This window comes from Dermacentor albipictus, chromosome 2 (genome assembly GCF_038994185.2).
Source record: "Dermacentor albipictus isolate Rhodes 1998 colony chromosome 2, USDA_Dalb.pri_finalv2, whole genome shotgun sequence".
In the NCBI taxonomy this organism is placed as follows: Eukaryota; Metazoa; Arthropoda; class Arachnida; order Ixodida; family Ixodidae; genus Dermacentor; species Dermacentor albipictus.
In genome coordinates, this window is record NC_091822.1 from 203,255,847 (window position 1) to 203,270,532 (window position 14,686).

Sequence of the window (14,686 nt, forward strand, 5' to 3'; positions counted from 1 at the left end):
CGGCGCACAGCACCGCGCCCAGCGGCAACGCGGCGATTGCACGCCAAGGGCAAAAAGGACAAAGATCATACTCGACAAACAGGCGCGCCACATAGCAAGATGGAGAGGCGGGCCAATTCGTCTTTTTGCCGAGTTTCTCGCCCTCGAAGACGCTGGCGGTTTGCATAATGGATGGCCGCACCGTCGTAGGAGGGCATGTGTGAATGCGTTTTGCAGCGGAAGCCTACAGGACTCGTGTGGGGTGCTATTCCAGACATTGGAAGTTCTGCGATGGCTTCATTTTGAGCTAATCAGAGCTGAGCGGATTCCCGACAATGTCCAGAACATTACCCAAGATATGGGACAAAAGGGAAACAGCCATTCGTAAAATAAAGCTAATCTATCTCTCGCGCGAGCTGGCTTTCGTTTTTTCATCCGACTGCAACGCAAGGATTGCTCTCCCATCATCCCACCGTTCAGTGCCATGCGTGCACCAAGCGCGCGACGGAATGCAGGGGCCGCTCACGTTCCGCTTCGTCGGGGTGCTCCGGCAGCCGGTGGCGTCTCATACACGGCGGCAATAATGTGCTGCGACGCCGACGCGCAATACTGCGCCATTCGATGGTTGAAAATCAAACTCGCTAAGATGAGCGAGAGGCTATTAGCTTGATTACGGCCTGCGTGGAATGTTTTGGCCCTAAGTGGACTCAGTTTAATCACTATCTGCGCATGATGCTCTATTTGACTGCTTGCGTCAAACTGGTAATAGGGCGTTTTAGAAATAGCCTACCCAGTCGGCTTAGCGGACGCGAAAAGCCACTGTAGACGCTTTGCGTTCTTTTGCACACTTGGGGCCCCCTATTTCTGAAACTGCCCAACTTCCAAGACCGCGGGGCGCCCAGTCAGCTGTACACGTCAAGCGTCCATGTTGCACTCTAACGTGTCTGACGGAAACTACGGACAAGAAACCGATCATTCGAGGGAAGCAAGTCATTTGCGAATTCACTTAAATAGCTCTACGTACGCATAGGCGTACAAATATACACATCGCAGGGTTGAAAGAAGTGATCGCTTCTTACTTCATAGTAAAATATAACCACTGAGTCGTGCAAGGAAGAAAACGTATGCTTACTGCGTGGGTACAGCATCACTGTATATTATCCTCTTGTTCATACAGTAATGATAAGGCTATGGAAACAGGAGTAAAAAAGTACGATGCAATAGCCTTCGGACAAAATCATGCAGGTTTCGTGAAATCCCAAATCGAAGGTGGAAAAAAATGTCGGTACTTACGCGGTATCCCTTTCTGACCTTGTTGCACTTGTATATTGAGTGGTACCAGCCCTTTCAGAAAAGTATCTCATTGTAAGCACTGCAATGTTAAAATGGTGATTGTAACATAACACAGAATGACACGAAGATTGCATCGTAGATCTCAGAATGCGCGGCGGCATTCGCTGCAGTGGAGGCTTGACTGCAATTGTAGCGCGCCTCGAGAATGCGCCAGCCACACTGCACGGGCCGGCAACTTCGTGCAGCAGGTTCTCGGCTGTTCTGTAGCATCGTAAATCATGACGTCATGCCTTGAGACTCCTATTCGGTAAACAAAGCTAACGGGACATGCGAGTTATTTAAACAGTGTGAAAGTCGTGCTAAAAACTGGTTTGCGAGTGTTAGTGTTGCGCCACAAGTAACACGAGCCATTGGCTAAATTTATCATAACAATATTTATTTCCCATCACTATATATATATATATATATATATATATATATATATATATATATATATATATATATATATATATATATATATATATATATATATATATATATTGACACAAGATGATTTCAAATTACGCGCGCCAGCCGCCTCCTGCGTTCGTCCAGTTGTTTACTGCTACCTGCGAAAGATAGCGGCAGTGAAGCGGGCAACACGGGCTCGCAAGGCACGCGCAATCGGAGCGGCGTGCCATGAGCGCGGGACACGAGGGAAGAAGAAGAGGTGCACGCTGACGTGGCTGACGTGGCCTGGTGCCTGAGCTCCCGAACACTGGTTCTGGTCAAGTAGCTGGCGGTTTTCTTTTATTCTGTCTCTTTTACGTAATTGGTTTTGATCTTTTGTTTCAGTATCTGCTAACCTTCCAGAGTAATTACTTGTTTCTTTGCAATGTCGCTCTCATCGCCAGGCCAGGAGGCTTCCTCCTGGTCGGCTTCTGTTCCTAACTCTGATTTGCCGGTGGAGCTTTTCTTACGCAGTGGGACGAGCAGCGTTGCTGTGGCTTTGGTTCCGAGTGATGGCGGAGTGATTCGCATGAAGAATCCCAAAGCAATTCAAAGCGAACTCCGGATGGCCTCGGCCAATTTTCAACAAATCACCGAGGTTCGACAGTTCGGCCGAGGGGGCATTCTTTGCTGCTCATCAGACCAGGCTTGTGTTCAAGATTTACTGAAGTGCGATGTTTTCCCGACACATCCGGTGAGCAGTTTCATTCCTCATCACCTTGCATGTACCAAAGGCCTAGTTCGCGGTGTCGACATAAGTCTATGTCCGGCAGACATTTTGGAAATGTTTTCAGCGGCAGGCGTGATTTCTGTGTATCGTTGCAGCCGTGTCGTTGACAATAAGCGCATACCCACAGAAACAGTCATTGCTACTTTTGCTGGAATGAACCGCCCATCGGAAATCAAGGCATGGCCACTTATATACAGAGTTGAGCCTCTATCACCTCGTGTCCTTCAGTGTCTAAATTGCTGGCGGTTCGGACACTCCATAAAAGGCTGCAGGTCAAACACACGATGCCGACCGTGTGGAGAAGGCCATCATTCAAATGACTGTTCTGCCCGAAATGAGTCCTGCTGCCTTTGCAGTGGTTTCCACCCAGCAGATGAGCCTAATTGCCCTGCAAGGTCTAAAGAAGTACAAATCCTTGAAATAATTGATAGACGTCGATGCTCTCGTCGTGAGGCCATCGGAGAAATTCAGAGCAGATCTCAAGGGTATGCTGGTATAACGGCCCGTCAAACATTGTCGATGGAAAACTCAATCTCTGAGGCTGTGGCAGCTTCCGTAGAAAAGGCATTGGAGAAAGCAATGGAGCGTATCATGACAAATCTCACCGACTCCCTTGTACAGGTGCTGTCTTCACAACTAGCTACGTGGCTTCAATTAAATAGCAAAGCCAATATTGAGGATCTGGTGTCGGGTGTACCGCAGACTCCACCAATTGAAATATCGACCACGCAGACATTCACAAATAACAATTAATCAAAGCCATCAACTTCTGAGAGAGTCGACCAAACCTGTCTCTCCGACACAGATGGGATAGAAAATCAGGATGTAGATATGGACCCCCGATCTCTTAAACGAACAAGGTCACCGACAGAGAAAAACCTAGCTCTCCCACCAACTCCAAGGCGAAAAAGTGCGTTAGAGAGATTCCTACTAAGAAGGACTTCTTAAAAGAGAGCGTTTTAGACCAAGCAGTCTCTGCTGCTCGGATTTATTCACAATAGGAACTTTAACAGTAATTCAGTGGAACTGTCGTTCCATACTTTCCGCTGCAACAGATTTATTATATCTTATTTCTAAATATTCTCCAGATATTATTATTTTACAGGAAACTTGGCTTGTTGCTGGTCAGACTTTTCATCTAAAAAATTTCCGATGTTTTCGATTGGATCGCCTATCTCGAGGCGGTGGTTTAGTTATGTTTGTGTCATCAAAAATCTGCCATAGAGCTACTATAGCATACCAGATAATGTCCCCAGACTGTGAAATCTTAGCACTGGATATAATACTCCCTGGCTGCACACCTTCTTCTATAATAAACACGTACTTCCCCGCTGGAGTGCAAGATACCCGCTATCTGGATATCTCTATTGCTCGCAGTCAGAACATCATACTGGTGGGAGATTTTAATTCTCATTTTGTGTCGTGGGGTTTCCGAACGGACACTTGTGGAAAACGCTTGTGGGATTGGGTCTTAATGAATAATTTCTCTTGCCTAAATTCGAGAGCACATGCTTTCGTACAGGGTCAGTCGCGATCTGCCCTAGATCTTACGTTTGCTACCTCGAGCATGTTTGTCACCTCCTGGATGACTGTAGACTCCGGAACTAGCAGCGATCACCTCCCTATAATTTTTGAACTGCTTACCCCATTGACTAGTTTACATAGTAATGTGCGCACTTATGTTTTTTACGAAAAATTTTAAAATGCGTTAAAATCAGCTTTACACGCTCAGGAGGGCATAGAGAGAGATATTAAAGCAATGAGCCTATGTTCAATTCTAAAACAGTCATCAAAAAAAGCTCAGTCTATCGTGCAATCTACTAAAGGTGGATCATATTGTCCCTGGTGGAATTCGGACTGCGAGCGAGATTTTAGACGTAGAAAAGCTGCGTGGAAAAAGCTTTTATACAACCAAAGTCCTAATAATTGGGCTGATTATACATATATATCTAATACATTTAAACGAACAGTGTCAAAGGCTAAGGAGAATTATGATTCCAAGCACTACACATACCTTTCGAAATCTTGCAATAAAAAGGCACTGTTTAAATTTCTTCGATCGCGTAAAGTTATACCGGCGCCCGTGAATGTCGATTCTGTCGTTTTAACAACAAAAGAAGTATCGGAATCACTTGAGAAAATTGCTAAAGGACTTGCGCAACGTTTCAAACATAAATTGCCGTTAGGCCTACAGAAACCTCCCTTAGGAGACGACTTTGAAACAGTAACAGCGACAGAGCTTCAAGGCATTATTAGTTCGTTACCGACGTCAGCCCCCGGTCCAGATGGAATTACAACAGGAATGCTAAAAGTTTTATTTGATTGTGAGCCTCAGGACCTCCTAAACATAATAAATTTCTCTCTCAAAAATGCATGGGTTCCAAGAGAGTGGAGAATAGCTAAAGTTATTCCATTATTAAAGAAAAAATCAGCAGGACTTGACTTAGACAACATAAGACCGATTTCTCTTACTTCCAATGTCGTCAAATTAATAGAAAGAGTTCTTCACGGCCGCATAAGAAACTGTATGCAGGATGATACCCTTCTCAGTCCTTGCCAGATTGGATTTCGTCCTGGTCACTCCATATGGTGCGCCCATGTAGATTTAGAGAGCCGCATTAAACTTGGTCGCCGCAAACGAGAGTACGCAGCTTTGATAACGCTAGATGTATCAAAAGCATACGACTCTGTAGAACATGGTATTTTATTCGATAAACTTCAGTCTACGAATTTTCCTAAATATATAACCGCTTGGATCTATGAATTTATTAGAGATAGAGAGTTTTATTGTTACCAACACGGTATTTCGACTTCCCAACACAAGCAGACAAGAGGTGTACCACAGGATTCCGTTCTTTCTCCTATATTATTTAACATTTTGCTAAGGACAATTCCTTTGTCTCCGGAAGTACGTGTTTATGTTTACGCCGACGATATCGCATTTTTTACGTCCGCAAATAATATACATTCACTACAACAGTCGTTGCAGAATTACTTAGGAATGTTGGAGACATGGCTAGAGGGGTTACGTTTGTCGTTAAATATTAGCAAAAGTGCGGTATTAGTTTTCCCATTAACTGCACAGGTGCATATATCTTTACAATACCAACAGGAAATGATTCCCCAAGTTGACGAAGTCAAGTACCTTGGTGTCATTTACGATGGCAGACTCACCTGGCACAGTCACATTGAATATATTAAAACAAAGGCAGAACGAGCCGTAGGTATGCTCCGCCGGCTCAGCCACCGACGCTCTGGACTACGCAGGGATACCTTAATGATGATCTATAAAATGTATATTCGGCCCATATTAGAATTCGGCTGCGTAATAGTTTCCGGTGGCCCGGCCTACAAAATTAAACCTCTGGTACTTTTACAAAGAGAAGCTCTACGGTCATGCCTTGGGCTACCTAGATTTGCTGCCAACGTTGTTCTTTATCAGGAAGCTCATATACCCACCCTAGATTGCAGATTCCGCATACTTACGGTTGAGACATTTTTAAAAATTTATGATTATTTCAAAAGGCGTCGCAATATATATTTATCACTGAACCGTCCGAGTTTTTCCAAGTATCGCGGTCGAGATTCCACAGTTCTCAGGTAATATTCGTTCAAGAACAGTTGTAAAAATTGGATGTGTCCCTACACCATGTTTACCATTCAAGTGATGCCTTACCAGACCTCAAAATTCAGTTCGATGACATATTTACAAATCATGCTAAGCTATTACCAAAGCGAGATTTAATTAATATCTTGAACGGCAACCTGCACCAGCTAACCACTGACAATGTAATAGCTACGGACGCTTCTGTGTGCAATGAAAAGGCAGGAGTGGGGATCTTCTCTGAATCTCTTCAGTGGTCTTACTCCCTTCGCCTTCCCGACTTCACACCTATATTTCAGGCAGAATTAGTAGCGATAACACTAGCATTACGAAAACTGCCCCAAAATGACCCATTAGCTGTTATTGTGACCGACTCGCTATCTGTATGCACAGCACTAACTGCATCTTTAAATTCAGCAATTCAAAGAACATTTCGTTCGATGGTGCCTTCGTACTTACGAAAAGTACGTTTGCTTTGGGTACCCGGACATCATGGGTTGCATTTGAATGAAATGGCTGATTCTCTCGCACGAGCTTCCCTGAACGGCCCTATCATATCTGTTTTGCCGACATTGGCTTATGTCACCGCGGCTAGGTACAGAAATTTCGCTATATCTCAAAACTCTGCAATATCCATGCTAACACCCTCTTCTGATTTCCACCATCTTGGCTTCCCATGGAATACTAATTGGTGTCCTTCAAGGCAATTGGAAGTTTCCTTTACAAAATTGAGATGTCGCATACCTCCTCTAAATTTTTACTTACACAGGTCTGGTCTCGCAGTGTCCCCTCTATGTTCTTTTTGCAGTGAGCCTGAAACTATCGAACATTACTTTCTCTCGTGCCACCGCTTTCTAAGACAAAGAAAACTATTAGAATACTCATTTACTAAACTTAGCCTTTCGCTAACCTCGCCAACAATTCTTTCTTCTGGGGCGACTTCACTGGGATCCAGCCACAGGGATGCTTTTCTGGCAGTTTACAATTTCATCAGAGACACAAAAAGAGTACCTTGCTGAATTTCTAAAATTATCCATAATTTATATTATTTCATTTCTTCACGTTTACTTATTTTATTGGAATTCCTAGCAATAATTAATTAAACTTCTAATTTACAGTGCTATCGTCCCACGCTCCACTATACCAATCTAGTTTGTCTCTACTTCTAACCATACGGAAAACCGCCTGCTTCTTGGCCAATCCCCCATAGTGGGTACGCGCCACTCTCAAGGCCACAAGACAAGACAAGACAAGACGCTCCTGTGAGGCTCTTGTTTAGCTGTGTGTCGGGCACAAGTTCGCCCAAGGTAAAGCGATTAAAGCACCATCACTCAATTGTGCATTACAATATATATATATATATATATATATATATATATATATATATATATATATATATATATATATATGCACTTCGCGGTAGAGTAGGCAATAAAAGTGATAAACGACTTGACAATGCGAATGCAGCTACATTGTCTCAAGCTCCCTATATGTGCTTTCCAACCGCGGACCTACAGCTCTGAATTTGCACGCTGCCCGAACAAGTGCACCGTGGCAACATGTGAGGCAAAATGGTTAAACAGGCTCAACACCACATTCGAAATGTCAAATTCTACTACACGCTGGCACACTAATGTGTCTGCCGAATCACGGCGTTACCGGGCCCTGGCGTGAGCGAGGAGGAGGAACCGGACGGCGGGCGAGAACAGGGTAGCTCATTGTGTCCGGCTGAGGCGATGCAGGAGCTTGCATTGACTGCTCGATCAGGTCTCGGACAATGTCAGAAATTGCCGCCACTTTGAGCTGGGACGAAGGAAACAACCTTTGTAGCTCTTCCCGCACGTCCGCTCTGATGTTCTCGCTCAGGTCGTTGGTGCCTAGAGCTTGACCGTCAGCGCGGTTTTTCGTCAGCGTAGGGCGATTGTACTCCCTGTTTCGCATCTGTACTGTCTTTTCGATGATGGTGGCCTCAGAAATAGACTCTTCGACTGTCCTTCGCGAGTTCCGCATCATTCCTGCTAAAATTTCGTGCTTCAAGCCACGCATCAAGAAGCGAATTTTTTTTCTTCGGACATGTCGGGGTCAGTGTGGCTGTAAAAGCGAGTCATCACCTCCTTGAAGACCTCTATGTTCTTGTTCGGTAGCTATAGCCGGATTTTCAGTAGAACTTCGGCCTGTTCTCTTCGGACGACGCTTATGAACGTCTTTAGGAAGAGGCTCCCGATTCTCGAACCATGTACTCACGGAGTCTTCCAATGAAAAATGCCGATGGCGAAGCTTGTCTTAAGAGTCCCAGCGCTCGTAGGTCGACACTATTTCGAACGTCTCCAGCCAGATTTCGGGGTCATCCGATGAAGCTCCACGGAAGGTAGCTCCCGGGTTGTCGAAGTACGGTGGCTGCTGAAGATGCTGGGTCCGTCATCGTGGCTCCTGACTTGGTCACGATCTCCCTGGTCGTCTCTAGAAGTCCGTGCTCTGGGAGCAGGTTTTTTAATCTGCGACTAGGTCGATGGACCGGGTGGGCGTTGGCGTTGTCTTCAAGGTTTGAGCTTGACGGGGTCGTCCGGTACATGAACGCAAAGGCACCTTCACCAGACGTCACGTTGTAGTGACGCTGAACAACCACAGTGGCACAACGCAAGTCACGAAACTAACTATTTAACGGGCGAACCTGTGCCCAGCAAAACAAGTGACACCCCGCATAATGATAGCGGCGAGCACACTCGTCGATTATCGAAAATCTTATTTGCGGATAAGAAGCGTCGATTATTTATACATGGCTCATTGGTCCTTCCAGCGTAATCGCTAGTGCACGCCTAAGTCATAAAATGTACACCACCATTCTCGTCGGGCACGCAGTCTGATTACGCAACGCTTGTCGACAACATAGGCAACAGCTAGAACCAGTGACAGTTATCCGATACAGAAAGGCGCGTCCGGAGCCGCTGGGCGATTGCTTTGAATATTTCTTAGCCACTGAAGAGAAATAAGTACACGTGACACGATAACAACGACCCGTTATCGAGGACATAGAAATGGGCAGCGTTTTGTGCGAGGTTGAGCGCTCTTACTGAGTTGTAAGAGTATCGAGTGAACAGCCCTGGTGGCACGCAGTCCTTCAGACCACTTGTTGCACTGGGACTGTTTATTATAATGCCCGTATCATCTCTCTGTAAACTTTGCGAATACCTAACTGCTCGCAATATTATTGAAACGCTTTCGACCTTTTACTCCGTCTGCTACGGACCCACCTTTTAACACGTGAGCATCAAGAGTGTCAAAGTGAAAGAAAAAAGTATGCCTGTGAAGTGTGGGAAGCCGGTCACGTGCTAGAGGTAGGGAGTGAATAAGAAAGCTTAGAAGAGCGTGTGTGTATACTCTTAAAAAATTACACCCTTTGGTGCACATCTTGTCCCACAACAATAATCGTCATCTGTCTTGCCCGAGTTTCCTTTCTTTAACGCTGCCAGCACGGTACTTGCCAATCACGAACGGGTTGCGCGTTATCAGCAGGACACAGGATTCTCGACAGGACAGTAGCGAGCGCCGAGTTTTCAAGAAAAGAAACGCAAGCAGGTAGATGACGAATTTTGTTGTGGGACAAATATACACCCCAATGGGTGCAACCGTTTTAAGAGTGTATGCATGTACATATTGTTACGTGTAGCTGATGTGCAAGTCTATTTAGCCAACGGCGGAAAAGATGGCGACGCTATATAAAGCGTGCACACACGTCGTCTTCTTCCTCCTCAGTGCAACCACACTGTGGCGGCTGTTCCTTATCATCACCCCCGGTGATAGAAGCACCGTCCCAGTGCTTAATCTACACATCGGCGGTGAAAGGTGTGCGGTATGGTTTCAGTCTCGCCACGTGAACGATGTCACTTTCAGTTGACGATGACGCTGAGAAGTCGGCAGGGATGATTTCATACGTGACATCGGTCACTTGTCGCACCACACGGTATGGGCCAGTGTAGTGCGACAGCAGCTTTTCGGAAAGGCCCACACGTCGAATGGGTGACCAGAGAATCATCAGAGAACCCGAAGAAAAGTGCACGTCGCAATGGTGTCAATCATAGAGGCGTCTCTGATGCTCCTGTGAGGCCTTGAGACGGGTGCGGGCGAGCTGGCGTGCGTGGTCGGCGTGCGCGATCGCGTCGCGGGCGTATTCAGTGGCGGAACGTGTGGCTGAGGGCAGCAAAGTGTCCAAGGGCAACGTGGCTTCTCGGCCATATAGTAGATAGAATGGTGAATAGCCGGCGGTGTCGTGACGCGATGAATTATACGCGAACGTCACATATGGTAAGTGAAGATCCCAGACGTGGTGGTCGGCCGCAACGTACTTCGAAAGCATGTCAGTGATGGTCCGGTTGACGCGCTCCGTGAGGCCGGTCTGTGGGTTGTAGGACGTACTTGATAAAAAGAGCGCTACGAAGACGCGGACGAAAGAACAACATGTACGACAGACAAGGCGTTGTTGTTCATGTTGTTCTTTCGTCCGCGTCTTCGTAGCGCTCTTTTCATCAAGTATGCATAACCAACTCACCCACATCAAGCTTCTGCTAGTAGGACGTGCTGAACTTGTGCTTTGTCGAGCAGGAGCGGAGGATGTCCTCGACGACTGCCGAAAAAAGCTGCGGCCACGGTCAGTGACTAATTGGCGCAGAGCACCGTGCACTAAAATGACGGCGTAGAGAAGATAGTCAGCAACGTCAGTAGCACAACTTGTCGGGAGGGCTCTGGTCATTGCGTACCGCGTAGCATAATCGGTAGCGACGGCGACCCATTTATTTCCGGAGCCCGAGAGAGGAAATGGTCCAAGAAGGTCTAGACCAACACAGAAAAAGGGTTCGGGAGGGATGTCGATCGGCTGGAGACATCCAGCTTGAGGTGTGGAGGGCTTCTTCCGGCGCTGACAGGGCTCACAAGCGGCAACGTAGCGCCGCACGGAGCGGGCGAGACCCGGCCAAAAGAATCGACGGCGTACCGGTCGTGTGTGCGCGAGACGCCCAAGTGTCCAACCAAGGGAGCGTCGTGAAGTTGGTGGCGGACACTCGAACGCAGGTGTGACGGAATGACGAGCAGAAGGTCAAGGTCATGTGGATCGAAGTTGCGGCGGTATAATGTCCCCTCCTTGAGGAAAACATTCGGAGAGAGGCGTCGCCAGGCGTTGACTCCAGACGGTCAATGAGGGCTCGCAATGAAGGATCGCGGCGTTGCTCGTTGCCGATTTGAAGCAACTGGGACACAGAGAAAATGCAAGCGATGGCGTCCGCATCAGCCCGTTCGTCGACGGGGTAGCGGGACAAACAGTCGGCATCCTGGTGCAAGCGTCCCGTCTTACATACCACGGAGAAGGTATATTCTTGCAGGCGTAACGCCCAGCGAGCGGGTCGTCCCGTGGGATCCATGAGCGAGGATAGCCAGCAAAGAGCGTGGTGACCAGTGATCACACAAAATGGGCGTCCGTACAAGTATGAACGAAACTTCGCAACAGCCCACACAAGAGCGAGGCACTGGCACTCTTTCATTGAATAATTGCGCTCGGCGGGTGATAGAAGTCGGCTGGCATATGCTATAACGCGATCATGTCCACGCTGGCGTTGTACAAACACTGCTCCTATGCCGTGACCACTGGCATCAGTTCGAACTTCCGTTGAGGCAGACGGGTCAAAGTGGGCCAGAATTGGAGGCGTGGTAAGGAAAGTAGTGAGCTGCCAAAAAGATGCGGCGTGGTCAGGACCCCTTGAAAAAGGGGCGTCTTTCTTCAAGAGGTCGGTAAGGGTACGTGCGATGGTCGGAAAATCCTTCACAAAGCGTCAGAAATAAGAGCACAGCCCTACGAAACTACGAACGCCCTTGGCAGACTTCGGAACAGGTAAGTTCGTAACGGGACAAATTTTGTCCGTATCAGGTCGCACGCTTCATGCATACACGAGGTGTGCAAGGACGGTGATTTGGCGGCGAGCGAAGTGACATGTTGACGACTTCAACTGGAGACCGGCGCGGCGGAACCCGTTAAGAATCGCTGAAAGGCGGTCTATATGCGTGTCGAATGTGGGCGAATAAACGATGACGACGTCCAGATAGCACAAACAGCTGGACCTCTTGAACCACTGAAGCAGAGTCTATCATTCGTGCGAAGGTGGCGGGAGCATTGCAGAGACCGAAAGGCACCACTTTGAACTGATAAAGGCCGTCAGCGGTAACAAATGCAGTCTTCTTTCGGTCCATGTCTTCGATGGATATCTGCCAGTAGCTGGACCGTAAGTCGATAGAAGAAAAATAGGTGGCACCATACAGGCAGTCTAGAGCGTCATCAATACGTGGCAAAGGGTACACATCCTTTTTTGTGATTTTGTTCAGGTGGCGATAGCCTACACAAAAGCGCCAAGTTCCATTTTTTTTTACAAGTACGACGGGAGAAGCCCAGGGGCTACAGGAAGGCTCGATAATGTCCTTTTCAAGCATCTTTTTTCTTTCCTGTTGGATAACAGCTCGTTCTGACGCAGAAACACGATATGGACGTCGATAAATAGGGTTCACATCGCCAGTATTTATGCGAAGGGTCACAACAGACGTTTCACCTAAGGGTCGATTATCAATATCAAAGTAAAAAATGTCGCGATTGCCTTCAAGAACGCGGCAGCGGGCTTCAACTTGAGCAGGTAAAAGGTCAGAGGAAACCATCTTCTCCATGTCGACGTCAGTACCGTGCGATGACGTCACGGTATGGGTTTAGCTGTAACGATCTTCCACTGTGAATGCCTCGACCTCACCATCCTGCAAAGCGCTAATTATCGCTAATGAGATCCCTTGAGGCAGAACTTGCGCGGTTATCGCGAAATTGACAAGGGGAAGGCAAGCGCGGTTGCCAGTAATTGTCAGCACAGTGTGCGGCACGGTGACACCCTGTGTAAGTATAACGGCCAGAATTGGCGCGACCACGTAATTGCCGTCAGGTACAGCTTGTGAGGACAATAAGTCGACGTGTGGCACAGAGCGAGGCGGTAGACGAATAAAATCCATGCAGCTCAAATGGCTTGGAGGGGGGTCCACAGGGTCGGCAAGAAGAGGCCAGTCAAGGTAAAGTGAGCCGGCCGAACAGTCAATGAGGGCAGAATGATTGGGAAGGAGATCCAGACCGAGAATGAGTTCGTGAGGGCAATGCTCGATGACGGCGAAGAGGACGACGGTGTGTCTCTCAGCAATGGTGACTCGCGCAGAGCACATGCCAACAATAGCGACAGTCCCTCCGTCGGCGACTTGTACAACTCGGTTCGGGGCAGGCGTCAGAACTTACTTGAGCCGACGGCGAAGAGCAGCACTCATAATGGACACATGCGCCCCGGTGTCAATCAACGCGCACACAGGAACATTGTCGACGAGAACGTCCAAAAGATTCTTGTTCGTGGGTAAGGTGAAGCGACGATTTGGTGCCAATGTCGTCATTGCAGCTTCACCTCCACAAGCTGCATTTTCTAGTTTTCCGGTCGGGGGTGCGGTGAGTAGGTCGGTGAAGGAGCACGGCGTGACGGGGGCAAACGAGATTGACGACGGGAGGGAGAAGGCGAGCGGGAGTAGCGGGGTCGTGTCAAAGGTGTCGCAGAATCCGATGATGGGACGGGCATAGAAGGAGCGAAGGAAAAGGACGCGTAGAGGGACGAGGGTGGTAATCAGGGGAATAGCGCGTCAGAAGTCCAGCGGCTCCGGCAGTGGCGAGCGACATGTATAATGCGTGGACAGTTAAAAGACATCGGCTTGTCATCCACGGTTCGCCATTCGGAGGGGTTGCGCTGTCAATAAGAGGAGTAAAAAGAGTGGGGTGGGGACGTGCGTGGAGAATGAGGTTCCGAGCGTACGGAACGAATCGATTGCAGGCCGACGTTCGACATCTCTTGACGGACGACGGCCTGGGTTAAGGAGATTGTCACCGGAGAATGATCTTGTGACGGGAATGAAGGGGCCGCCGGTTGTGTCGCTTCGACCGCACGACGAACGATGCGGATCAAGTTGTCACATCGCGACGGCTGGTGGAAGAGGCCGCCACAAGATGACGTAGCAGCTGTGTTGGGAAGTCGCGTGATGTGCTGGGATACCCGGCGGCTTTTAGCATGCTCGAGACGGCATCACTCCTTGAGGATGGTATCGATGCAGGTGTCGTTCGTAAACACCAGTAAATTGAAGGCGTCGTCAGCAATGCCTTTGAGGACGTGATTAACCTTATCGTCCACAGACATGTTTGGGTCAGCCTTGACACAAAGGGCCAAGACATCGAGAATGTACGACACGTAGGACTCGGTCGACGTCTATGCACTTGTGGCAAGGGCTTTCTTGGCATTGACTTGGCGACCAAACGGATTGCCAAAAAGGTCGCAGAGCTTTTCTTTGAGGAGATCCGAGCTCGAAATCTCCTCTTCGTGAGTCTGGAACCAAGCTAGTGGAGCTTCGTCGAGGTAGAAAAGAACGTTGGCAAGCATAATAGTCGGATCCCACCTGTGACTGTTGCTGACACGTTCGTATAAGCAGAGCCAGTCGTCAACATCAGGACTGCCCACTCCTGTGAAAACACCAGGATCCCGAGGGGGGGG

The 14,686-nt window shown here is 48.1% G+C and overlaps 1 protein-coding gene across 3 annotated transcripts in view; it reads right to left on the minus strand.

Moving 5' to 3' along the window:
• The window catches only part of LOC135897324 (uncharacterized), a 297,711-nt gene that overhangs the window by 96,580 nt on the left and 186,445 nt on the right, over positions 1 to 14,686 (minus strand). For all 3 annotated transcript variants that reach the window (XM_065425928.1, XM_065425927.1, XM_065425929.1), the window contains 2 exons: positions 1,273 to 1,323; positions 1,112 to 1,167 (listed from right to left, as the gene is read on the minus strand). In XM_065425928.1, coding sequence (XP_065282000.1) covers positions 1,112 to 1,167; positions 1,273 to 1,323 — 107 coding nt within the window. The remainder of the gene's footprint in view (positions 1 to 1,111; positions 1,168 to 1,272; positions 1,324 to 14,686) is intronic.